Here is a 27,060-nt window from a genome sequence, read left to right as displayed (position 1 = left end):
TTTCGGTATCCCCGCTCTGCACCTAGCCGCGGAGAACCATGAAGCGGTCATCCTGAGGCTATGTGCTTCTGCCACTTCTACCCCCACTCCAGACATACGCGGTAGAAGAGTGCCAGACCTCACGGCCGATAATGCCAGTCAGCTCTCGCTGATTAATGCGCTGAGCCGTTAATCACAGCTCTACCATTTTTTTTCTAGACGCCTCTCTAAGCAGCTAGTAGCTTCACTATCCAAATACCTTCATTTCTGAGCACGCAAATACCGCGCCGTGTGACCGCGTATCACGTGCCGCCTTTGAGCGCGCAACGTAGGCGCGCCCGGTGATTTGCCGCTTTCTCCGACCAACTGAGCAGGCATTTCACCATAACATGCCTTTTGCTGCAATAAAAATAAGAATAATTTGCTTAGCACGTACTGTTGGACGAGTTGGTTTGACATTATATTGCGAGAAAGGCGCCAAACGTAAATTACAGACAGCGAAGACCGCCCTTATACTCCAAGGCCTCTCGTAATGGAAATATAAAAGTGTGGTGATTCATGTGTCAGTGACCCCTCAGTGGTTTTATCAGCGAAGGAGTTCGCAGACCTTGGGTTCAGTGTGTAAATGGAAAAGTGGACTGTATCGCGAACTTTTTTGGCCTGATGTGTATGATGGCAAATATTTTCTGTATGTTCTTCGCTTGGCACCAGTTATTTATTCTCTGCAACAATACATAAACTAACAGTTATTAGTGCACCTGCATGTGTTTTGTGCGGTCTTTGCTGACTGTCACGACTTTTGATGCCTTTTTTTGCAAATAGAAGTTTTTAGTCCAGACTGCGTTTTACCTTGAGACATGTTACAGCTACAAAGCATGGCTTGCATTGCGCCTGCGGCGTCACATTAAGTGCTCTCGTACCCCAATGTACACATGGCACGGAGCTTACTAGAGTGCTTTCAATAAATGCTGTTTTATTAACCGTGTTTTTTATCTACTTCAAAGTTGTGGCGTGAAGGGAAACCACTGATAGAATAATTAAGTGGTCACTAATGTGGTCTTGATTTGAATTATAGCACGGAATGTGTGTAGATGTATAAGGAGGCGCCCGTCTCTGTCTCGAACAAGTGCGGTTTCGTTCTTGCTGCAACTGGTAAGACGTTATTTGGTGCCGTTGCGGTGGCGATGTCATTATTTTCCTCAGCGATATGTGACTTGTTCAGCACTGGCGGTGTCAACTGCGCTTGTATCCACCGTTAATGGAGTACCATGATTTTGCCTTGTCTCTCACTGCTGTTTGTGAGTTCTGCCGTGCAGACGTGGAAGTGGTTAATGGCCTTCTGCCTTGATAAACGTGAGCAAATAACAGCTGCTTTCCAAAGCAACCCACAAGTGAGACTGAAACCATTGTATGCCTAAAACGAAAAAACGACATTGAAGACAGCCATGGCATAAACACTGTGAGTTTATTACATAAAGAGCTGCATATGGCCTCAGCGTCGCTTCTGTCGTTTTCCTGGCATCTTGCCACGTTTGCCGCCGGCAAACTTTCGTTTTCGGCTCCTCCAGTCTTGGCCACGGATCCAGGCATCCCGGTCCCTCTCCCACTTAAGCTGCTTGACGCCTGGAGCAGAAGGAAATAAGTTTAATGTCAAAAAACTTCATTATAAGACACCCTAAGACACAGGGAAATTTCCACAATGCATTTGTTTACCAATCCTTCGAAATTTCACTATCTTCTACCCATTGGTGCAGTGCATGTCCAAGCACATCTACTTTCATTGCAAGGATGAAAGTTTTTGGATGAGGTGTTGGATTCAAACCTTTTTGCAAACATTTTGGTAATTTTTCGGAAGCTCCATGTGACAGCAATCGCTTCTTCTCTGGCAAGTATTAACAGCCCTGCTTCCAGATAGAAGGAGACTTTCATAATGCTGCATTTGTCACCATTCATCATGAATCCGATGCACAAATAACCAATGTGCAATAGTTTATTGCAGCACACCTTCTAACACAGCCTCTATTTCTGAAGCTGCTGACCTTAGCACAGGCAACGGCTGCACGATGTTACAAGGTGTGCACAAAATGTGGCCATGCATGCGGAATCAACTACAGTTACGAACCCAAGGAATGCTAATTCATACATTATGGCCCAGAGGACAATAAAAAAATTCACGGTGATTGGCAATTGCACAAGGCCTGAACAGCCCACTTTACAGTGCTCGCATAATTCAGTCCGCATTTGCATTGCACTCTCCTTAGCACGGCACTGCGAAGAACCCGCTGCATATTTCAAGTCACGTCCCCATGGGAACGCCAAAATCATATGCAAGCGCACCATTGTTTGTTTGATGCTTCATCCTTTGCACCTGCGCACTACAGAGAAAACCACCAATATGAATGACTGCAACTGCATTTCAGCTTTTCATGCTGCGTCCACTCAGGTTCAGCCACGGTTGGTCACTAAACGTATTATACGACCAGAGTTTGTCAAAATTTGGAACACAGTAGCTGAGAAATCGCCTTATCTGGGTGCATATTAACTCGAAGAGAAGCAGTGTAATTCTATTCAACATTTTTACTGCCCATGATTTTGGGCACGTGACCTAGGAAATCGTACGTACAAGGAACGTGACAACAAGGTTTTACTACGTCTACTAAGCAAGGAAATTATGCAAAAGACCAATCAGTACTGCATAAAACAGCTTACTTGCTTTGTCCCTGTTTGAAACAGCCTGTGATGTTGTTGTGTCCACACCTCCAGCAGTGTCCTCCAAGAGATGTGAAAACTGGAAAAAACAAAGAAATGCTAACCACTGCTCTCAAACGATGCAACAAAAACATGGGAACAATAACACAGGGGTGTTGACCCTTCTGGCGAACTACTGGTACTAATAGTGCCTCTTGGGAACTATGCTGGCAGTACTGACGAACTTCGCTGACCCAGAAAGAGAGCTTTTATACCACCACCAGTCGATTTTGAAGTAAACTGCATGCATTGACACCAAAGTTCTGGTTATGGACGCTATTCTACACCGCCATTCACTTCACAATGATCGCAACCAGCCCTCCTCGGTGTAGACATCACGAATTTGAATCGAGACATGGGAACATCCCAGAATGCACTTTTCTCAGTTATAAATGAGTTTCTTCATGCTGGAAAAACGTGTTGCAACATAACCAGAAAGAGTCAGAGAAACAATTTTTACTGAGAACAATATTTGAGTAGAGTTGTTCTTGGTGTTTCCTTACGATTCTGCCAATAGTATGGCGAACTCCAATCCAGAAATGCTACAGCTGCAGCTCGTCAAGTATCTTAATCTAAAATAAACAATTTGTGGCCATTAGATACCATAAAGTTCCAGGTTTATGACATAGGCAGGTGCTTGTAATGCAAACGAATCACATGTTCCTTACACAACACACTATACAGTGAATAATCATCATGCAGGAATTTATTTCTTGGAAATACTTGAAACGCAGATGCTGCACATTAAGGCCGGGCAAGCTGTCACAAGCATTTAGCTACTTCAATAACACAAGAACTTCAATACCCACACAATGCACCCAACATCTCCATGGCACAAATGCGCAAAGAAAACGGAAAGCGTGCAGCTCACCTCTTCAGCAGATGCAACAAGGTTGGACAAATCGAAACTGCAATAAAAAATGAAGAATTAGAAACAGAATAAACACGACAGCAGTACTAAGCATTACATTACAAACTAATAATATATAATACTATGGGTGCATGAATATCCAAAATTTCCAGTGTATGTGTTGAATGTTTGTTATTTGTGTTACATTCGTGCCAAGAATTTTGAGACATTCGAAAATTTCGAAAAGTATGCAACTGGGCACACTGCATCTAAAGCAACATTCCTGACTGCAACAGCCAATCACGTGCCATCACATAGCACCTGTTATCTTCTCTCTTTGAATCCTTTCTCAATGCCCCGGTTGCAAATACACTTACTGCGATCCCCCCCTTTTTTTTTAATGAAAAAGTAATAAAAAGTGGCCACTGCATCACATTAGCATGCTGTCTACCTGTACTACCACCATTACTGCATCCACCAGCTGTGTACATATCATGCGCATGCGGTGTTGGTTTGTAGCAGGCACAGTAATGGCACTAGCAGTATAGTAACGGCATTTTGGCATGCCCTAGTGGTGAAACTTTACTTCCAGAGCCACAACGAAACCTACTCTGACGAAACGGACACTAAAAGAGATGACTAGGGGCAGAAAAAAACCAGAGAGGCCTGACAAGAGTGCTTTCAGGTGCCCTGGTCTTCTTGCAAACAACGCTCGGCCTACCGGCTCCCAGTGCAACAAAGTGAAATGTTCGATAGCTACAATAGGGCTTTAATTTCCCGCTAAAGCTTTGCTGCAATGCACTGCATGCTACATATTTATCAGTCCTGGTTGTACACAATTTTTTTTTTGGAGGGGGGGGAGGGGGGCTCCATTACCGTATATACTGGCGTAATGAACCCCCCCCACCACCAACTTTTGTCTGCCAGAATTTACTTTTTTTTCAGCCTTCAGCTTTTTGTAGCGGGTTGCTTAGTTGGGTTGCCCAGTTTTCGCGCAATCCGCAGAGCAGACCTTGGCAGCGTGCCAAGATAATGACCCCCCAACCACACTGTCGATAACATTACCATTACCACTTGTTTGTTTATCTTTTGAGGAAAGCTCTTGCAAGAAAAGGAGGAGGGAGGGGGGAGGCACGCGAACTTGGCAGAGCGCCAGTCATTGCGTGCTGTAAGCTAAGACTTAAACATTCGCATTACACACTGATCACCATCCTGTGTGTTTTTTTAACGTCGAATAAAAACGCATGCCTGACCTTCAGGGCAGGTGTTCAGCATGTTTGCGTTAGCTCGCCGCGATTGCCCGGCGCTGCCGTCTACCACAGAATTGCCGGATCACTTCAAAGTGAACTGCGCTAAACACCAGCAGCACAAATGTGTCTGACAGCATACATTTGTTGATGAGGGAAGGACGGACGGAGGTACGATATAAAATCTTGACCCTTCCAAAAAAATCTGTTGAAACTTTTTTCCCGCATAATGAACCCTCCCCCCAAAACTAATGGCAACTTTTATAGAAAAAAAAAAGGGTTCATTAAGCCAGTAATACGGTATTTTCGGTCCAAAAAGTCCACAATGCTCATTTCGACTTTTTTCTCTCTTGATATGCCGCCAAGTAGGCCCTTCTGAAAGGCACGAGGCCAGGCACCCACTGACAGACGCCTGGTCGTTTGTGTGCTCGTTTCATCCATCGCGGGTTGAGAAGCTGTTCGCATCATCTTGAACCGTAGCGTACTGCATAAAATGCAATGTGCCCAGGCCTTTTTAAAAGCTGCACGATCTCGAAAATCTCATCAACCATAATCGCATCATGAGATTCTACTGTATTTATAGGGTAACACATACCAGGGCTGTTCAAAAACCCATAACTTCATTTGTACTGCCGAAACATAGTCTAATTTAATTTAAAAGCTGCACGATCTCGAAAATCTCATCAACCATAATCGCATCATGAGATTCTACTGTATACATAGGGTAACACATACCAGGGCTGTTCAAAAACCCATAACTTCATTTGTACTGCCGAAACATAGTCGAATTTAATTTAAAAGCTGCACGATCTCGAAAATCTCATCAACCATAATCGCATCATGAGATTCTACTGTATACATAGGGTAACACATACCAGGGCTGTTCAAAAACCCATAACTTCATTTGTACTGCCGAAACATAGTCTAATTTAATTTAAAAGCTGCACGATCTCGAAAATCTCATCAACCATAATCGCATCATGAGATTCTACTGTATACATAGGGTAACACATACCAGGGCTGTTCAAAAACCCATAACTTCATTTGTACTGCCGAAACATAGTCTAATTTAATTTAAAAGCTGCACGATCTCGAAAATCTCATCAACCATAATCGCATCATGAGATTCTACTGTATACATAGGGTAACACATACCAGGGCTGTTCAAAAACCCATAACTTCATTTGTACTGCCGAAACATAGTCGAATTTAATTTAAAAGCTGCACGATCTCGAAAATCTCATCAACCATAATCGCATCATGAGATTCTACTGTATACATAGGGTAACACATACCAGGGCTGTTCAAAAACCCATAACTTCATTTGTACTGCCGAAACATAGTCGAATTTAATTTAAAAGCTGCACGATCTCGAAAATCTCATCAACCATAATCGCATCATGAGATTCTACTGTATACATAGGGTAACACATACCAGGGCTGTTCAAAAACCCATAACTTCATTTGTACTGCCGAAACATAGTCGAATTTAATTTAAAAGCTGCACGATCTCGAAAATCTCATCAACCATAATCGCATCATGAGATTCTACTGTATACATAGGGTAACACATACCAGGGCTGTTCAAAAACCCATAACTTCATTTGTACTGCCGAAACATAGTCGAATTTAATTTAAAAGCTGCACGATCTCGAAAATCTCATCAACCATAATCGCATCATGAGATTCTACTGTATACATAGGGTAACACATACCAGGGCTGTTCAAAAACCCATAACTTCATTTGTACTGCCGAAACATAGTCGAATTTAATTTAAAAGCTGCACGATCTCGAAAATCTCATCAACCATAATCGCATCATGAGATTCTACTGTATACATAGGGTAACACATACCAGGGCTGTTCAAAAACCCATAACTTCATTTGTACTGCTGAAACATAGGAATCTCGACTCAACATATTCACCTGCATCAAGAAAAACAGCCAAGCACTGTGGCTCACACACTCACCTTTTCGCTTTGCCCTTGGCTGGTTTCTGTTTGGACGGCTTGCTTTCGGTGCCGAAGTCATCGTCTGCATGAAGTCACACACAGCTCAGTGCGATGTCATCCTGTCGACATATCTCCACAAAACACTCCTCTGAGTAAACATTCCAAGTCGCTGATCCTCTAATGAGCAATCCTATCGAAGCACGAACTGTGGTTAACACAGTTGACCATGATGAACGCGTTTGAGCAGCGAATTAGTTTCATAGTGTCTGTCTATATTTGTCGTCGACGCGCACCTTTCCCCGTTAAAAATTAGACGATAATCAGGTGCAGTTTTCAAAACATGCATGACTGAGTCAGTGCAAGCTTGTAAGGATTGCCTCCAAGTCCATAGACTGCCTGCAACACATGTGGCATCGATAGGTGATGACAATGTCTACAAACTGCACCCTATTCCCTAGTTTGGCAAGAAATGTGCCAAAACTTTTGCAGAGGTTCCGCTAGCACTGCATGTCCTAGCACTACCCGGTACAAGCGGGGACCTTTTGTGCCTGCTTGGACTAGAGGCTTAAGGCCTGCCGTACTGTATAATTAAGCATCAACTGAGGTTTTTTTCTTTTGTAATCACATAGTATTTTGCAAAATTTAGTCACAATATTTTATAGCTGTTTGCTCGCATTATTCTTTTACAGCCTCTCCGAACTGCTTGTGTAGCCATGAAGGTAAAATAAATAAACTGTCCAGGTAACCTTCAGCGAACACTTAAACTACAGACCTCACCACTTCTAACCATTGATGAGAATTGTCAGCGTCCATTCTTTGTTGTTCCTTTCACATGGTTACGAGTCATAAACTGCGCCAATTTTTCTTTTGGCACAACCACTGATGCCAACACATTGCATCTCTTAGGAAACAACATTCCAAAATCTCTATAGGGTTACACGGTCTTCGCTAGAAACCCTGACGACGACTGTACATCACTTTTGGAGAGTACCCGAGTAGCCTGGGACCTGGGCAGACTTGTTGAGAAGCTGAGCAGTGGCGCACTTCGTAGTTCCCCCTTTCTGCACAAGGTTTTCTAGGGCAATCATAGGGACTGGCTCTCTACTCACCGTCTTGGACCCCCGTATCCACAACACGGTACATACCTCGCCACACAATTTCACTGCGGTTGTGCTGACGTTTGTTCGGCAAAAAAAAAAACGCATTTATTGCTGAAAGAACTGCAATTAAAGAAAGGAAATTCTTTTCCCAAAAGCCGATTGAAGCTCGTGATGTCAATGGTGAAAGGAGCTCCGTTTTTCACAGTTTGAAAGTGAATGGTAATGTGGCCCAGCCTCAGAGATTCGAGATTAAAAAAAAAGGGAGACTGACATCACTGCAGTGTGCTTGTCAAAGCGGCCAGTGGTAGCAATACCTGTACTAGTTCATAGTTTTTTGGTCTTTTCTGCCTTTGTAAAGCTCAGTTTTCTATGACACCAGCGTCTTAATCATCAGAAATGTGGTAGCCTATCAATATAGGCCAATTTCAATTTGTTCCCTGTGTCTCTTAACTTATCAGAACAGACAATACTCCAATTAAAATGCAAACAAAAGGTCAAGTCACCCTCATCGGAGAATTCAATGTCCTCTTCTCGAATCGCTGCTCCACGCTTGTCCAGAGGCAGGCCCTTGAGGGCCTCCTGGTACTCTTCGTCATCTTCGAGCCCTTCCAGGTCATCATCATCATCCGATCCCTCTTCTTCGCCGGAATCATCAGATTCTGCACGACCTTTCCTGCGTTTCTGCGAAAGAAAGGCAAGACGTCTACAACCAAATGTTTGCACTGTGGCATTCAACGCACATCACTTTTCCACTGCCTTTCACACCCTTCAAGGGGCCAGAAAATGTATTTCATCCATCGAGCCCAAGCGTCTATATGTAGTCTCACCAAGGAACATTCCATTCACTACTTTCGGAATTCACACCTCAGCAGTGGCCAAGTGGTTTTAGCATCCGCCCCGCGTGCGGAAAGTGCTGGTTTGGTTTCGGAATGAGCGCCCCAGCTGTGGCCTAGTGGTTTGAGCAGATACCTTGCATGCGAAAAGTGCTTGTTTCAGAATTCACACCTCAGCAGTGGCCTAGTGGTTCTAGTATCTGCCTCACATACGAAAAGTGCTGGTTTGGTTTCAGAATCCGCACCCCAGCGGTGGCCTAGTGGTTTGAGCAGCCACCTTGCATGCGGAAGGTGCTTGTTTCGGAATTCACACTTCAGCAGTGGCCTAGTGGTTTGAGCAGCCTTACATGTGGAAGGTGTTTGTTTCAGAATTCATATCTGATCAGTGGCCACGTGGTTTTAGAATTCGCCTCGCGTTCGGAAAGTGCTGGTTTCAGAATCCGCACCCCAGCAGTGGCCTAGTAGTCTGAGCATCCGCCTTGCATGCGGAAGGTGCTGGTTTCAGAATTCACACCACAGCAGGGGCCAAGTGGTTTTAACATCCCCCTTGAGCGCAGAAAGTGCTGGTTTCACAATCCGCACCCCAGCAGTGGCCTAGTGGTCAGAGCAGCTGCCTTGCACGCGGAAGGTGCTGGTTCACACCTCAGCAGTGGCCTAGTGGCTTGAGAATCTACCTTGTGTGTGTACAGCACTTGATCCCCCAAGTGCCACTAGGTACCCATCGGTTTTCCAATAAATATAAGCTTTCCCATGGCTTGGGGCTTGGCTTCTCTAGGGTCGAATACTTGCAAAAAATGGTATTGTGCCCCACATTGCTCAGACCAAATATGTTAGGCATGACATTCTTTAGGCAAGTTACCCTTGCACAAATAAAAATAAATCATCACTGTCGGTGTGTTTGAGACACAAAAATAACAACTGCAGTTAATGCGAACAACGTCAATGAGACTGTGTCACAGCAGCTCCTACCATGAAGCACAAAATTTGCATAGTTGTCACCAGAGACAGTTGTGACATTCCTATGTGGAAGCTGTGGGCAGTGGATCACATACATAGTCATAGAGGTGTTGATCACGTGGCTGCTTTCTGACCAACATGTGGAGTAGACACTAGGTGTGGACCTGTGGCAGTCTCTTAAAATTTTTTTCATCTGTAATAATACAATTTTTTTTGTAGATTTATAGCGCCGTGTGCTCTATGCGATCCTTGACTGCTCATCTAAGCCGTTACTAGTGCTTCAATGTTACAACTTTTAAGCACTGTGATGCTTTGTACAAAATTTCAAACGAATCTGAGGAGAGTCGACAATTGTGATGGTTCATGTTGCAAAATTCACTGCCTTCCTAGAGGCCTTCATGAAATATTAATGCAGAAAAATTTTTCTATTTAGTAGAAGTCGTGAGTGAGGCCTAAAAGGGTGAAGTATAGCTACCTCCATGCCCCGAAAATTCTCTTCTCAATGCGAGCTGAAGTGCCCTCTACAATGCAATTCTTTTCTCCTGCAGAAACTGCCTGGAGCGTGAATGTTCTGGGCAAAGCTTCGTTATGTTTGCTTCTTCATGTTCGAGGCAGATGGCATGCAGCCTTAGCGCATAGTTTGAGAAGGGAGAGGCGCCGAATCTCTTCGGAACGATTGCATCCAAACACAACTGCTTCTACGACATCTGAGACTTCCACAGGTGGTTTCCATGCCCTATCTTGAAAGTTCTGCATCACTTTAATTAAGCATGGCCTAGAGCAGTGCCAATTATGCTGTTTGACAATCGCCAAGCACACTGTCGCCGCCACTGGGTTCAGTTCATTTCAAGGCATGGCCTCACCCAATAAACAGTTTCCTCTAAATGCCTTCAATGTTCTTGCAGCCCAGCTGTCGTCACCACAATGTGACAATACCTAGTCTGCCCAATCCCAAGTGTTCTACAAGTCTGCACCACAGAATCCCTGGATCCCAAGCCCTGGGCAGGTTTCAGCACATCTGGACTGACCTTGCTTCCACCCGAAAACGCCGAGGCAAAGTCGAGTTCTCCATCCACGCCTGGCTCAAACATGTCGAGGACTTCCGCAACGTCGTCGCTGGCGACGCTCTCAACGTCGGACCCCAGCTCCTCGTCATCGTCCGCCTTCTTCTTCTTCTTCTTCTCTTCGACATCGTTCTTCTCTGCCTTGCGGCGGTCACGTTCCTGCTTGAAGTACCTAGCAGCCAAGAGAAAAAGAAGTGCTTGAGACACAGTACAACCGTGGCCACTGCATACAAGACAACAGGTAAGGGGGGCCCTGCAAGGGTAATTCCGTTATGTCAACGACACAGAACCACAACTTCCAGCTGCACCCCACATCTCTCTAAATGGTGACTCTGGCCGAGAAGCACCTCGTCATTTGACCTAAAATGTAACACACACGCCCAGGGGAGATCATAAATAATTTGCACACAATAAATTCTGAAAATGAAAAAGCAAAAGAAAGAAGAACTTTTTGATTAACTAATGTATAACTATGGTTTTCAACATGTTCTGTATTAGGTACTTATTTTGCTGTTCAGTTTTGTTTTGTTTTTTACACTCCTGTTACAACCCCTTATGGAGGCTGACAGTATTAATAAATGAAATGAAATGAAAAATTAAACTACAACAAGGAGATATGAACTTTAATCAACACAGCCGGTAAGAGCTGCATAGCTGACTTTTACTGAGAACAAAGTTGGGTCATGTTGTTCTCGGCGTCCTTTTAAAGTCTTATTCAGAAACACAAAAAAACATGATCAAGTGCTGCAAAAAAAAAAAATGAGCGGTTCACAGTTTTGAGGAGGACTGCCGCGGCTCACCTGTAGAGGAACGTCTCTTCGGGTGGAATGTTGGCCTCAACCTGCTGCTGGTATTGCCGGCTAAGCACATCCATCTTGCGGACGCCAGTGGGCATGTATTGCCGGCGCTTGCCAAAGATGTTGCTGGCCAGGTCCTCTATTCTGGGCTCTACGGCACCGGTTGCTTTGGGGTTCCGGTACACGAACCTTGTGAACGAAGAGAAATGTAACAAAAAAAAACAGAACAGGAAAGAGGTTTTAGGTCATGTTTCTTTTCCTCATTACGGCAGCACACAGGCTGGGGTGTAATGCTCATGTTCACTGCGCTGCTCATGCTCGTTTCATAGTGCCCTGGTGTGAAGATTGTAACGCAATAAAAAAACTCACTCCAATCCCATCAGCAGTGCAAATTTTGTTGTAACGGCTGCAGTGCACTCTAATACATGATGAATTGCACGATGCTAGAACCTTTTGACTCATGATTTTTTTTTTCCCGCGTACTGTTGTTTCTAGCTCCTCACATTACAAGTGTACCACTGCTCATATATCAATGTAAATGTATTAACTAGCTAAGCTCAACAGCAGACAGTGGATGGTGTTTTGTTACATAGATACATCGGACAGAAATCAGGAAGCGCTGCATACAGGTGCAACACCTGGCATTACCATGTATGTGCGTTCTTTTGTTACATGCCAGAAATCAACCATACAAGATAACAGCAAGACAGCTGATGCATCAACAATGGCATTGTATATAAAGTGGAACTATTGAGTAGTGTTCATAAATGCCATGCTGCTTGAATGACCCACTTTAAATCAACAGGAAAACTAATACCCACATTACCTGTAACTTACAGATATTTGACAGACTTGAATAGTACTACCATACTCACGTAATGAATCTACTATTTTATCCAAAATAGTTGGTATGAATCCGGGGGGAGGGCTCATTACGTGGGAAAAAAGTTTGGACGGAATTTATTGCGAGAGTCGAAATTTCATATCATACACCCTCCCATCTGTCCATCCATCATCAAAAAAAGCAAGCGGTCAGCCAAGTTTGAGTCGCCAGTGTTTAGCATTGTTCGCTTTGAAAGGTGTCTGCTGTATCATGGTAAAAAAGTCGGTTCGACAACATTTCTACAACTGATAGTGCCAGCCAATCACAGTGAGATAAAGCGAACATGCTGAACATTGGCCCTGAAACTCAGGTGCGTGTTTTTTTTACACGAGGTTAAAAAAACTCACAGGACAGTTACGAGTAATTAATGTGAATGTTTAAGCATTAGCTGAGGTGTGAGAAGGGGTTAGACATCTGTACTCCTGATCACGAGCTTGCCAAATTGCTTGGGTGTCTGAAAATCCTGCTTCCTCCACTGTATTTCAGTGTAGAGGATGTTTTATAACATTCTGGTCTGCTTTGCTACGGCTCGCCAGCTTTTCTAAGCGTGCATACACTGGCACAGCTGGGCACGCAGGATCATGCAGAGCAAGCCACCACTGCCGGTGCTCGCTCCTGTCAAGGGCGCACAGTGTCTTGGCACTCTGCCAAATTCGCCAAATGCGCCACCCCTGCAGGAGCTTTTGTCAAACGATAAACATGCCGTGATGTTATCAGCGCACCATCTTGGCACACTGCTAAGGTCTGCGCTGTGGATGGCACTAAATTGAGGAACCGTTCTCAAACCATTTAATAAAAGATTTAATAAAACCGAGCTAACCAAATCGAGCAGTAAATACCGTTCTCAAACCATTCAATACTTTGAAGCTGCACACTACAGCCCCTTTCATGCATAGAGTTCAATTACTGGAATGGCTTGAGTTACCTGCAATAAACTAATACCTCTGATTTTAAGTAGCACTGAGAATTTGCACTGAGAAACCAGTCTTACCTAGTGCAGTGAATCTTCACTTCAGTGGCATCTGCCATAAAGAGGCCGACATGGACTGATTAGACACCCACTGCCATAACCCAGTTGGTAGACCGCCATACATCACAAGCGGAGGTCATAGGTCTGGATCCCACCAGCAGCATGTGGCTGTCTTTTCTACTACTTTCTGTTCAATTACCTTCCGTTTAGAAAATGATTACTCTTCCAATTTTCTACTTTGATCAACACCACTATTAAATATAATAAAAAAAGCATTCCCCCCCCTCATTTCTTGGTTACATGACTGTTAGTTTCTTTCATACCTATGTTGCACAAAAGTGATCAGATAAACTGACCAATGGAAACCACTTTCAAGGTTAACATTCTTCACTTACCTGTCAAGAAAGCGTGACAGGGTGAAATCCTGCAGGGGGTCCCCAGGATAGGCGACTGCCTGGCCACGAAGAATTCGCTCCGCAAAAAGCGCCACCGAAGGGTGGTGGTGGCGACTCAGGTGGCGCAACTCCCATGCAGGGCAACCCTCGGCCCCACAGTACAGTGGGTTCCGAGCTAAGGGGTCGTATCTGCACCATGCACAGGAAACAAAAAAAGTTGATAGACACACACACAATGCTATTTACTGAGGTTACTAACAAAAGATTCTTTTTTCTTTTACTTCTAATATACAGTTTATTTCTCTTTAAAGCTTGTTATTCAAACTAAGCCTTTAACTATTCAAGTGGTGCTTTTTGAGTAGTATTCATAAGAAGTGTGCATTTTGAATTTGTTTGTTTCTCATTGTGTGCTGCATACATTCCTAACTGCTACTTACGAGGTGGTACAGCTTCTTATACTGCAGGCTCTTTATTTCGTGCTTTCTAAACTAGAAGTTAAAAATGCTGCTGTAAATCAGGTGCCTGGGCTTAGTCAAGCTGCAGGTAATCAGCTGTTTGCCCGATAACTATTCCACAGTTGTGTATACAGCTGGAAAAAAATATTTTTAAAATAAACAGAATAGCAGAGACGTAATCACCAATGACGGGGCAATATGCCATGCCCTTCATACAGGCAAACAAAGTTAAACTACGTGGCTTCGCTCTTTGCTTTGACACCAAAGAAAGCACTAACACAACTGTCACACCGTTCCTTTAACACACACCCTCGCTTCTGCAATGAAGAAACATAGCGCACGTTGTGCTGTGTGGCCACAGCTCCCGAGCATTCGGAGAGGAAGGCCATATATGGGCTATTATCACTGCAGCGAACTGGCCTTGGAAAGAAGCTGAACAGGAAACAGACCGAAAGAGCATTTGTAGAGCAGTGACTACTACTCTGCTGTTTACAGGCAAACACTATAGACCTTGTCAATTTACAACAACAATCACTGGCTCGTAAACGTACCGGGCCATGAATCAGTGTTGTCACTAATATAGCTCTGGCACAACTTTCAGAGTTCTAGCCCCATGCTACCACAATGTGCCCCCACCTTGCAACAAGTTTCATTTCTTGCTGCTCCTGTCAGCCGTCATGGATCCCTCCGTTCAGTTTGAGGGAAATTCCATAACAGTTGTGGTAGATGATCTGAGCATAGTCAGAATCACATTAACCATTCTTTCAACGATGTTAAGCTCGATCTGCCTTCTCTAAACAAGGTACATTATGCCTTCTTAGCTCATTCGATTTTTCGTGTATACAGCAACACCGACCATGCCTTTTGGCTGGTCTTGGGACTTCTGTGACACTTTTTCGTAGGTGGCGCAGCCATTCCTCTCCAGACAGAATGTGCAGACGCATTTCTCTAACAAAGATGAGACAAAACTTGAAGCTAAAAAATTTCTTGCATAGAGCAGAGCATAAGTTAGAGAGAAAAGAATGTGACACCCCAACCAAAGCCTCAAGACAAGAGAACCAACGTTTTGGGTTCGGCTCAGCACCTTCTTCAGGGTTGATTAGGAGGGGCAGGAGGCACTTCTTAAACCTTCTTTTGGTCGGTCCACTGCCACAGTTTCAGGAAAGAGGTCACCAGAGTGCAAGTCCCCCGAGTAGGGGTACAAATTATGAGTATTCACGGAATGGCAGAGGACGGACTTCACGGCATCAGGCCAGCCATGTACATGCAATAATGGAAGGCAGCCTTGAGATCTGTTTGCGCTTATGGGTGTGTTTTATGTGTACCAGGCCTCTCCCAGCTGTCGTGTCAATCGGTTGAGCTTGGTGTCAACCCCGGCAAAAACAGTATAACGCACCCAGTCCTCCGCCTCTGTGCCGTTGTCATGGCTCCTGATTCGTCCACGACAGTCAATTTCGTGTGGACCCAGGAGGCCACGCTCTGTTTCCTATTGGCAGCACCCCTTTGTCTTGATGTGGAATCTGACAGTTGCAGGTTTGCAGCAACTGGTTCCTTTTCTTCGTCCTAGAAAACAAAGGGTGATATGCTACACATCCAACTTGTCACAGCCATTAAGCTGACATGACAGTGATGCAACTGCGACTAAAAGGATTAACAGCACAGCAGGATCAACAGACAGTCGGGGGACCATCCAAAAAGAATTTGTGCCCCCAGGACAAAGTTGTCAATCAAGCTTTTTTATCGGGAAGTCGTTGAAAGACTCGGGAAAAGGAGGCACGTTGCAAACAAGCATTGCAAGCACGTAGATGTTTCACCACGAAAATGCACCCTGTCACGTGCCAAGAAATAGCAAATCTGTTTCCTCAACGTCCATATCTGCTCGATCTTTGCCCCTGTGACTTACTTTCATTCTCAACTCAAACAACTTGAAACAGTGTCAGTTTTGTATTCTGGATAATATTCAGAAAAGTGTAACAGATGAGCTGAAAGGTATTCCAGCAGAAGCCTTCCAGAACTGCTACTAAGACTGGAAGCAATGTTCCGTAGCTTGATGTGTAAGAATAATAAGAAACATAGCACATTACTGCCACGAAGTTTTCTCTGAAAACATGGTATATTGGTAACAGTCTTTATTTAGGGCATACTTCTACCATAAATCTGCATTTTCAACCCATGAAGATTGCGGAAAAATAGTTCCTTTGACTACGACAAGTTATTTTGGTGCATCTAGTTTTAAGAAGTTTCCATAGATGGCGCCAACTGCTCCAGTGATGGAGCGGAGAACCAAGCGGCGTGCAAGGCGGCCGTTCTACAGCCGAGCTATTGGTGGAGTGACACAGTTACAGACGCTCTGCCCCTGTACCCTTCCTTTCATTGCCATGAAAAGCTGTCGTCAAGTGCAGCAACCTGCGATGCCACACTAGCCGGTGCAAGGCAATGGTGCCACAATGATAGGCCGACACCATTAGCAGGAAGGCCTCCTTTGAGGGGCAGATTGCCACTTCGGTCTTGACCTGCAATCGACTATGCTGCCCCGCATCAACCAGCCCGGGCGCACACCATCCCGGGGATGACCAACAGGCGGAACATTGGTCACCCGGAACTTCATTTTCTTTCCTACATGCAGCATTAAAGCAGATAGCAGCACAAGATGCTGCTAAGCATACAAAGCCAGTGAAAGGAGGGACTCGTTACAATATACAGTCGCCCAAACACTTGTTTACAGCACTTTAAAGGCATGCTCAGTTGTGCATTCATGACAATCAACGCAGCGCGGCGGGCCCGATGCAGCTTTTAACAACATGAAGAGTTCAAGCCAATCCCAGTGAAGTCTGGTTTCGAGCTCTAGGCCAACTGACACAAGCGTACTTGCCAGTGCGCTCTTCATGAACTCTAGAGAGGTATGTGGATGACTGTACATATGAGAAAGCCCAACAGCCTTCGAAAACAAAGAAACCATAAGGAAAAAATATATATACATGTATATATATTACTAATTACTAACTTAGTAATGTAATCATTTTAGATAGAAGATGATGGCACTGTATGTGACAAAGGTTCAAATCCTACTGGCAGCATGCGGTTGTCTTGTCATAATCACTATCAGCCTAACAACATCTACTAAAGGAGAAAGGCCTGCCTCATATCCCTCCAATTACCAGGTCATGTGCCAGCCGCAGCGGTCTTAACCCCGCAAACATCTACATCAGTACAGGAGCATATTTTTAAAGTATTCAAGACTGTCTGCAGGACATTAAAAAGTGTTTATGGGAGGTTTGTTTGGTTATTCTTTTTGAAACAAAACCAGACACTTAGGGCTGGCATGCGGAAGCAGGAAACACACTGCACTGCTCACACTGTCATCGGGAGCATCATCATAGTGCTCGCCGTCGCTGTCATTATCGTCCTGGCAAACAAGCCTCTCTTGCTCCAGCTTCGGGGCTTCGTCGGCAGCGGCTGCATCATCAAACGTCTGAGTTTCAAGAAGCACTGGCCGCAGCTTCAGCACTTCAGATACGAGGAAGAGGATGCCGCAGGCCAGGTGTGGAGACCGGTACAGGCAGGCCTGCAATCCAGGAAGCAGCAGTGGTGTGCTCAATCAAAAAGAAAAGCTTCAAAGTTGGGAAGAATTGACTGGCAGGCAAGATCTACCTTTGGTTTGGTAATTACAATCACTCCAAGCAAGAAGACAAAGCACCACACGCAAATGTTTTTTTTTCTCTCATTTTTAATGTTTTGTAGCAGAGCATTCTTAACTATCACTGTACATCATCTGATCTTTCTATCCCTGCTGATCCAGTCTTCTTGCCCTATAAGAGAATTAATTAGAGAGAGTGAGTACAAATCTAAGTTGGCCTGCATCGACAGATTATCACTTTCTATCAATCAAGGCTAGCTTCGCAAGAAAGCGAAGCATTTATAAGATGGAAAAGGCCAAAAAATGAGACACAGGTGTCGTCACGACCGACCATTTTCCAAAAAAGCTGCAGTGACACCAAGACGCTGTTTTTACCGAGCGGGTCTCCGAGGCTAGACCGCACTACTGTTCCCTTAGGCAGTAACCACAAAGTACCTTTTGGTCTGGACATCATAAGCTTGAATCAAGTGGTGGGAAAAATGGAATTCTGACTTTATAATCAAATTTGCTTAGCTATAAATTCACCTTTTGCTGCCAAGCAAACATTAACACAGCCAGAAAAATCCATACAATTGGACACAATTGCCCCTTTAATGTTGCCACAGTAACATAATCATGATTGCGTCCACTGCAGGAGAAAGGCCTCTCCCATACCTCTGCAATTAATCCTGTCCTGTGCCACCTGCGGCCACCCTATACCCACAAACTTTCTACATCGTGATCCATTCTTTCGTGTCTTTAAGACCCTTGCACTGGAGATTAATCCATCACCAAGTCAGTGCTGAGCGAATTTTTCTTTTCTGCGATTTTGTTGTTGGTCTCTAATGGTACTTGACAAACTGTGCAGCCAACGTACCTGCAGGAGCCGCTTCAGGAACGCTTTGACCCGGTTGTTCTCCGTGTCTCGCTTCAGCGACTTGTACAGGAGGTTGAGAAACATGGTCTGGTGGGTGGAGTGCTCCAGTGCCGGGTCCAGTGCCTTCCGGTACAATGCTCCGTAGAAGCGGTCCGACAACGAGCTCTTGGCGTCCAGGATCTAGCCCCAGCCAAGCCAAAGCCAATGAGAGAGATCAAGTAAGAAGAGAAAAGGACAAAACAGAAGAACTGCAAAACACGCACCCACTAAGCAGTGCTCAAAAAAACAGAAGACAAGGAAAAGTGATGATGAATGCGCAAAGTGGTTGCCTGCTGAAGTCTACCAGAAGACTGCACTGCACGGCAATGGCACAGAATATCAGTAAGGGCAATAATAATGAAGGCAGCCGTGTTAACGAAGCTGCTCAACAAGCGTAGACACAAGAGGAGCTAACGCACCTGTGAAGATGCTCGCACAAGTGCATCAGTTTAGGCTTTAGAGAACACCACAATTAACATGTACAAATCTATTTTGACCAGCCGGTCAAGTACCTTGACTATGGGCGCCAGCTGTGATGCGCCAATCCCGTTGTTTTCATGTGCCTTCTTCGTCCCTGGTCTTTTTTGCACCGCCTTCAGAACACTTTAGTTGTGAACCAATTAACCTAAATCAAATTATTACTTCATGTACCAAGTGAGTACCGGTGTTATGGGCACCAGCGGAGAACAATGTGCGCTACACGCACAGAGTAGCAAGTGAAGTACAGACACCAGTACAATGTGAGGTACCAGCACATACTGCCAGTACGATAAACACCAGTACTGAGCGATGTGTATCATGAGCTCAGAGTAATAGTACTGTGATCAGCAGGCAAGAATACTCCTGGTACCCTTTAAGCAAACACAAGTAAACGTTTCAGACCTGGAACAGCAGGGTGAGAGCCTGCACGGCGATGTTGAAGTCCGTGAGGTGGACGAGACGGAACATGAGGTTCACTTGGTCCTCGGGCAGGCCCTCGGCATCCGCAGTGCGGGCGTAGGGAAATGCGCGGTTCACGCCCGTCAGGAGAACCTTCATGGTCCGTGCATCTGCCACCTTGGAGCGCTGGACACACTTCTTGAAAAAGGTGAAGTAGAACGACACCAGGGACCGTGCCAGTGACACCTCATCATCTGACAGCAGAAGCTGCGAAGGCAAAAGAACACACGATGGAAAGGAACATGAAGGTGTTGATGAGGTAGCAAGGCTATGGAGCTTGCTTAGTGAAGAGATGCTAGGACCACCTTGTTACAGCAAGAAATGATGCTATTTGTGCCATAACTAGCATAAACTAAACCAAAGCTATTCCTAGCCCCCTTCTTTTCTAGATCCACTCTCACTGCGGCCAATAAAGTGCAAGAGAAAGGTGGCGTTGTGATGGTGATAATTGTTTGTTAGCTTTAGATAGGTTTGTTAGCTAGAAAATAAGAAATGAGATGACAAAATAGGCTTGGTAGCCACACAGACTTCGGCTGGTTCTGAGACCTGGTCTGTAGCAGGCAGAAATAACAAGGACAGCAATGATGAGAGGCAGGACAAAACAAGGACAGCATGGAGAGCAAGAAAAGGTAGTGGAGAGAAATACAACTATGTAAAAAGATCACATTCACACAAACATAAATGAAACAGAACAAAACAGCGCCTGCTGCCATCTCATATCAATTACTCCCGACTATAAACAGAATTTGCACAGCACTCGACGACACTGAAGCATCTATTGCGGCATTCCGCTTCAAAACACCAGATCGTGCCAGGTTACCAGCTGCCGAGCATTTTTGCGCTTAAATTTACCCTCAGCATTGAGACAGATGTCGCGTCATTATTTTAATGCGAAAACATTAGATGGCTTATCGACACGAAAACCTGGCGTTCCAAAAAGTGGCGGCGCTACAAAACGTGCGATTGGTAAAAGTGTTGCGACGTCATCAAAGGTGGGAAAATGCGAAATGTTAGCAATAACAATCATTACTAGTACTACTTACCACTGCACCAACAACAAAAGATTAGAATAAAATTGAAACAAAACTGGAATACAATTGAAATGGAATTGGAATAGAATTAGAATAGATTTAGAATACAAGTGAAATAGAATTGAAATGCTCTTGCACTACTCACACTAAGTTTCATACGTGCTCCCGGTAACTTTTTACACCCACCTGGCTGAGGAAGCAGAGGGCATAGTACTGAGCTTTTGGGGCCACATTTGGTCGGTAGACGAACCGCTCCACCTCGGTGAGCATTTTGGGCTTCATGAGAGGATGGTGGTTGGTCAGCTGGGTGAGGTGGTGGGAGACGCGCGAGGCGACCGCATTTGTGCGGTCACCCAGCTTGTTGATCAGGCGCTCCAACAGCAACTTTTTAAGGACGAAAAAAAAAAATGAAGAGCAGTGAATTACATGACCGCACTAATGGCTAAAATATCCACCTAAAGTCACAAATTATTAACCAATGGGAAGAAAATTTTCAAAGTTTCAGATTCTCTTGAGGCACACACCTAGAAGGCACGAAAAAAATTGTACCTTCACTGATGATTAAATACGGAATTTCTGTTAGAGCTTTGGTGTGTCCGCATTGTGACTGTACACTGCTTTTAGGGTCTCAATTACTGCTTCGTTGACTCATTTTGATCACAAAAAGTTATGTAAACTATCCAGCTTATTTTAGGCCTTTTAAAGCGCTGATGCATACAAAACAAGCAAATGAAAGCACTCTCCGGAGCCAAACTGGTGCTCATGTAGAAAAACAAGGAAGCATCCATCTTAAAGTAGGTTTCTTAATTCATTTCACATGCCTGCTTCAGATCCTTGTATGTGGCTTGTCACAAAGAATTTTGAAATGTAAGCCTCAGCCGTTCGTTCGTGATGCCTTACGTCCCCAGCAGTAGGTGAAAATACTATATTATGGCACCGTGACCAAATAGAGTCCACAAGCCTCTCAGACCTGTGAATATGTGCAAAATCAAATGTAAATTTGCTTGTGATGCCACTTATGAAGACTTTTTAAATGCATGAATTTTTGAACTTGCAACATCTGCAGCCTTAGGTCTGTTTTTCCCAGCTCACTCCACTTCCCATTTTACAGAACCCATGGAGCTGTGATGCCCAGGAGAGAAAGCTCCACTTTAAGCCACAGCACAGTTCATAAGATGAATTCATCAACAAACCAAGCTACTCAAAACCGGCAGCACATTAGTGGCATTTGGTGGCTGATTCCACAACTCTCTTGAAGGATGCTGCGTCTCTTGGGGTAGTAATTATTGCCACAAGACATTCAAATGACATACTCAAGCACAAGTAGCCTAATTACTATGTCAAATGCATCCCAGTAGCAATGCAAACGTCACTCCCTTGATGGCTGGCCCGATGACACTTCGGTGTGTCACAAATGAATGCCCTAAAACTGCTTTCACTGATCAAGGTAAGAATGCGAGCCTTGGTTTCTTCATAACGCAAGCCCTGCTATGAGTTCATGCACGCTACCATGTTCCCACAAGTATTCAATAAGACACACTTTGGACGTGTACTCCAGAGGTTCTCAAAGTGGGCTCTACCAAACCCTTGGGCTCCCACTGGGTTCCATGAACACCTCACTCAACCCTTAACTTCCCTTTTACCCATTTGCTTTTCGGACTAATCACACTGCAACTGCTTACAGCAGGCTGTTCCAATATGCAGCCAGTTGTCATTAATAATATACGGGAACATTTTTTGATTGGTTTGGTTTGGTTTATGGGGATTTAACGTCCCAAAGCGACTCAGGTTATGAGAGATGCCGTAGTGAAGGACTCTGGGAATTTCGACCACCTGGGGTCCTTAACGTGCACCGACATCGCACAGTACACGGGCCTCTAGAACTTCGCCTTCATTGAAATTTGACCGCCGTGGCCAGGATCGAACCCGTGTCTTTCGGGTCAGCAGCCGAGCGGCATAACCAATCAGCCACCACGGCGAAGAGAACATTTTTTGAGGGGCCACACATGCGCGCTCTTTTTTACATGCATGTTAGGAAGAAAGACGCAGATGCCATGATGCAAGGTTCCTCAGCTCCTTAAGAAAGCCGCTAAGGTTCCCCAAGGCTAAAGAGATTGAGGATTGAGATCTCTGTTCTAGGCACAACCCGGCCATCATCACCACATGTCGGCCCATGAACGTCAACTGTTCAAAAGCCTCACCACTTCTAGCTCAGGGTGGTAGGTGAGCATGTGGAACATGCACGTGACAGCCCGCAGCTTGAGCTTCTCCACTTGGTCAAAGGATGCTGTCTCCAGGGACTGCAGGAATGATGCGTACCGCTGCTTCAGCAGGTCCTCAAAGTGCCACAATAGCAGCGTGCGGGACTCGACCACTCCACTGCCGCTGAGGCCTGCCAGGGGGCGCTGCAAGCGTCCAGAGATGATCATCCCGATGAAAGCAGGAGGACTGACTGACTCACAGATTAATGAACATTTCCGTGCCATGGAAACATACACTAATACAGTCTTCTGAGATAATTTCGAGCACCTAGGGATTTTTAATGGCCACTGAAGTCCATGTACATGGGTGTCCTGACGTCTAGCAAATAAGAAGGATGGAGGTTACAGAATCAGTGCAGGAGAACAAATCAGCTGATTGACAACAATCAAAAACTGAGAAAATTAGATTCATGGTTTAAGAGGTTTAAAGACCTAAGGTGACCAGGCTATGGGGATGCCGTTGTGGAGGGCTCCGGATAATATCGACCACCTGGAGTTCTTTAATGTGCACTGACATCACACAGTACACGGGCCTCGAGCCAATTAGGGTACATTATGTTTGTGAGATGCAGAAAGTTGATAAAAATGAGCAAAATAACAAGAGAGGCATGGTCTAGGAATTAAAAGTTTGTACAAAGAGCCTGACAAGTTACAAAAATATTTACAACAGGCTAACTGTAATATTAATTCAAATAGATAACTTTATCAGTAGAAAGATAGTGCCCCTGGTCAGCACTATGCTTCCATCCCCGCATTTTTGCCATGCACAAACATGACAGCCAGGCCTAGTCAGACACAGAAGAAAACTAACACAATGGTCTGGAAAGATCAAACCCTACGACATAGGTAATTAGCGGCAATACGAAAACTACCACTGCCGCGATTCAAGAGAAGAATAATGAATATCTATCAGCCCACAACATTTCTAAAGACGTCGCTCGGTGAAGACAGTTACTACACCAACAGCAAAAATCTCATTTTTCATGCATCTGACAATTAACTGTACAAAAAAAAGGTACAGTTAGCCAGCGATAACCACAAAAAAAAGAGACTGCATGATTTGGAGAACTAAAAGAGGCTTCTGCAGTTCATTCTGTATATTTCGTTCTTGTTTCATGAAGGCTAGGCTGCTTCACATAAATAAAAAATGACTAGCAAATTATGTTTTTTTAAAACTTGAAAACAGTTAAAACATAACTTGTTAGCCCAGAAACATGGTTGGCATGACCACTTTGAATTAAATTGCAGTTTTCAGATGAAACTGCCAACGCAAAATCTGCAAGCCAAATAAAGCAAAGCACACACACAACACTGCATTTCACAAGATTGCATTTGCAAAAAAAGGCACACACCTGGCTGAAGGGGATCAACTTCTTGTCAGGAACCAGAAGGTCAGACAAAAACAGGTCTCTCAGTGCATCTGGAAGCATCATTACACACACATGCAGGATTTTAAGCAGTGACATCATCATTAGCATAATTATTAATAATAACAGTAACAATAACAATAATCAGCCAAGTTAGTTGCACTGCTGCACAAAGGTTTCTTGCCGTAATCTCGAAAGTATGACATTTCTGCGCCACTTTCGAAGAAAGCGCAGCTGAGATTATGTTAGCTTATCTTTGGTTAATGCAGAGACGTCATCATTAGTCAGGCTAATTCCATTGTTGTACAAACAATCCTTACAGCAATCTCCTGGGTGAGATGGTTCAATGTCAACTGGCATTCGAACAAAGCACAGTAAATACTTGTTTAGCTTAGCTATGACCACGTTAGATGTTCTGCATTAGCTGCAAGCATCTTAACTAACAAGAATTTCTAATACTACCTTTCCCTTCCCTCGATGTCTAGTATATGCCACTCTGAAGTAGCACTGGTTATTTGCTCTATGCATCACATGTCCTGTCTGAGTCCATTTCATCCACTCCATTAATACTCAAATACCAACTTGCATTCAACGCTTAATCAATGCTGCTATCTTACTGTCTCTATCAACTTCCTCTGCTTTTGCACAGTAAAAGCTTGCTGCATGAAGCTAATAAGCTGCTTTCTTTTCATAGGCGTATAGCATAATCTACGCTACATAAACATTGCAGGTTACAAATGGTGCAATACAACACATGGATGCACTACAAGAACTCCAGTGCATGCAGACTGATGAAAGTCCTTAGCTAAAACAGTCAGTTAGTCTTCCATGAACAATGACACTGAATTGGTTAGAAATACTATACGATGCCCATCAAGCATGAACTGTACACCACGTACGACCAACAAGGCCAACGGTCACTTACCCATGGCGAGAAGACACTCTTTCTTTCCCTTGGGTGTAACCATGGCGACCAGAGCGTCCAGGCTTGCCAGGTTGTGCACGGGGCTCTCCTGAATTAGCAACGTGTGTGCCGCCACCTTGTCAGCGAGCACGCCTTTCGCCAGCACCGTCTTCACCCAGCGCATCTCCGAAGCTCGTGACCGCGACTCTGTCTCTGCAAAAGAACTGGCGATAAATCAGCCTGCACTTCGTCCGCTGTCCATCAACTCAAGCCAATTTGCTCAGCTTTCTGTCATCTTGCACTTTATTTCTACTGCTTTGAGCTTTTTTGCTTGTTGGCCGTGTTAGTTTTGCACAACTTATAGGATAGCACAGGACAAGAAAATGCACACACACACAGTGCTGACACACAGAGCTCAGAAGTCAGCAGAAAAAAAAATAAAAGAAGCTTTCTTTCACAAAAAAAAATTGCAAGTAAATGAGTCGCCCCTACATGTGCACTTTCTTGTTCCCTTCTGTTCGCAAGGTACCGTATAAGTTACTGCAAAACTCAACTGATCAAATATTTTATCTCATGAATGGCTGAGGACTATGCCCTGCCCGCACCACGAAAGAATGAAAGGAAGGTACAGGAGATAGCTCACGCTTCTTGTATAGGGCCTTGTCGTGCTCAAAGAGATTTTCCGCCAGCTTTCGCTTAGCAGAAACCAGCTCGGGCGGGTTGTCCAGGACCGGTGCACAGTCATCTTCCGGCAGCTACATTGAGCACAGAATAAGAAGGTTCACGTCACCAGCGTAAGTCTCAACTGAGAAAGCACAGAAGCCAGCGTCCCCCTGGTGTTTCGTAAAAACACATGAAAGTCAAACCAAGTACAGTTGGAAAGATGAAAAAAAAAATGGCTAGTGGTGAGAAGTTATGTTTCAGCGGATTCCCGTTTTAGTTAAGGCAAAAACGTTGATGTATTAGCTCTCGACAACAGCATAACCTCGCGATTTTTTCGCATAATTCTTTTCCCTCTGTAGTGATCCCAAGAACGACAGGTATCAACAGGATACAATCAGGGCAACAGCATATAAACATTCTGAACGGATGTTCTTGGAATTCAAAGTAAGCATTTGTATGGTCATTAGAAGTATAAACAAACAGCCGCAGCCAACGTAAAAATCAAGAAAGGTTACGCGATCAACGCTATATGGACAAGTTCTACCAGACCCAGTATCAGTACTCCACCACCGAGGCATTCGCAAGTGGGAAAGCTGTCTTGAGAACAGAGGTGCGAATTATGTAATCTATCAATCGGAATATGCCAACGCAGGGCCCACTGATTTTTGCCACCTAAAACAGGCACGTAACGACACTTGAGAAAAAAATTCACGAACATGACAGCCACGCTTACCTGCTCATACCACTTCTTGTTTGGCTTTACGAGCATCTGGTTGAACTTTATGGCCTCCGAAACCTCGTCGGCAACCGTCGGTTTCGACGCATCGCTACGTAACTTGTTACTCGTTTTTTCAAACACCTTGTGAATCGGTAAGGCATCTTTTTGACGCTTTTTACGCGTAGCATTGTCAGATCGCACGTCACCAGCCATCGTGCGTGCTAAAATAACATGGGCGCCGCCATTGTTTCCTCGTGGTTGCCGGACGAGTGAAACGTGGTGCGGTTGAAGTTGACGAAACCACGGCGTACTTCAAGGCTCAGTACTAAATAGTTTGTAAAGCATGAGTGTACAGGGCTATTTTCTATGATTCACTCGCTCGTTCATCTGTGATTGTACTATTCGAGCGCGGATA

General features: G+C 44.5%; 1 protein-coding gene across 2 annotated transcripts; it reads right to left on the bottom strand.

Moving 5' to 3' along the window:
- Positions 1-1,425: 1,425 nt before the first annotated feature.
- LOC144104519 (CCAAT/enhancer-binding protein zeta-like) lies at positions 1,426-26,904 on the bottom strand. Of its 2 annotated transcripts, none has more exons than XR_013308557.1 (18): positions 26,661-26,904; positions 25,908-26,019; positions 25,286-25,477; positions 24,346-24,413; positions 22,934-23,137; positions 20,919-21,116; positions 19,645-19,908; positions 18,724-18,903; positions 17,586-17,795; positions 15,627-15,793; positions 13,776-13,964; positions 11,531-11,716; positions 10,695-10,902; positions 8,380-8,557; positions 6,657-6,858; positions 3,599-5,395; positions 2,689-2,767; positions 1,426-1,602 (listed from the first exon to the last, which is right to left on the bottom strand). XR_013308557.1 is itself a non-coding variant. In XM_077637595.1 (18 exons), exons 1-18 carry the CDS (start codon positions 26,856-26,858, stop codon positions 1,472-1,474), a joined length of 2,865 nt encoding a protein of 954 aa, XP_077493721.1. In that variant the 5' UTR covers positions 26,859-26,904; the 3' UTR covers positions 1,426-1,471. The 2 variants fall into 2 exon arrangements, 1 of the variants encoding a protein (XP_077493721.1); XM_077637595.1 differs by having other exon boundaries at positions 3,599-3,635; positions 6,795-6,858.
- Between the last annotated feature and the right edge of the window lie 156 nt (positions 26,905-27,060).

This window comes from Amblyomma americanum, chromosome 9, assembly GCF_052857255.1.
Source record: "Amblyomma americanum isolate KBUSLIRL-KWMA chromosome 9, ASM5285725v1, whole genome shotgun sequence".
NCBI classification, from domain to species: Eukaryota; Metazoa; Arthropoda; class Arachnida; order Ixodida; family Ixodidae; genus Amblyomma; species Amblyomma americanum.
This window is presented reverse-complemented; position numbering and strand designations above follow the sequence as displayed.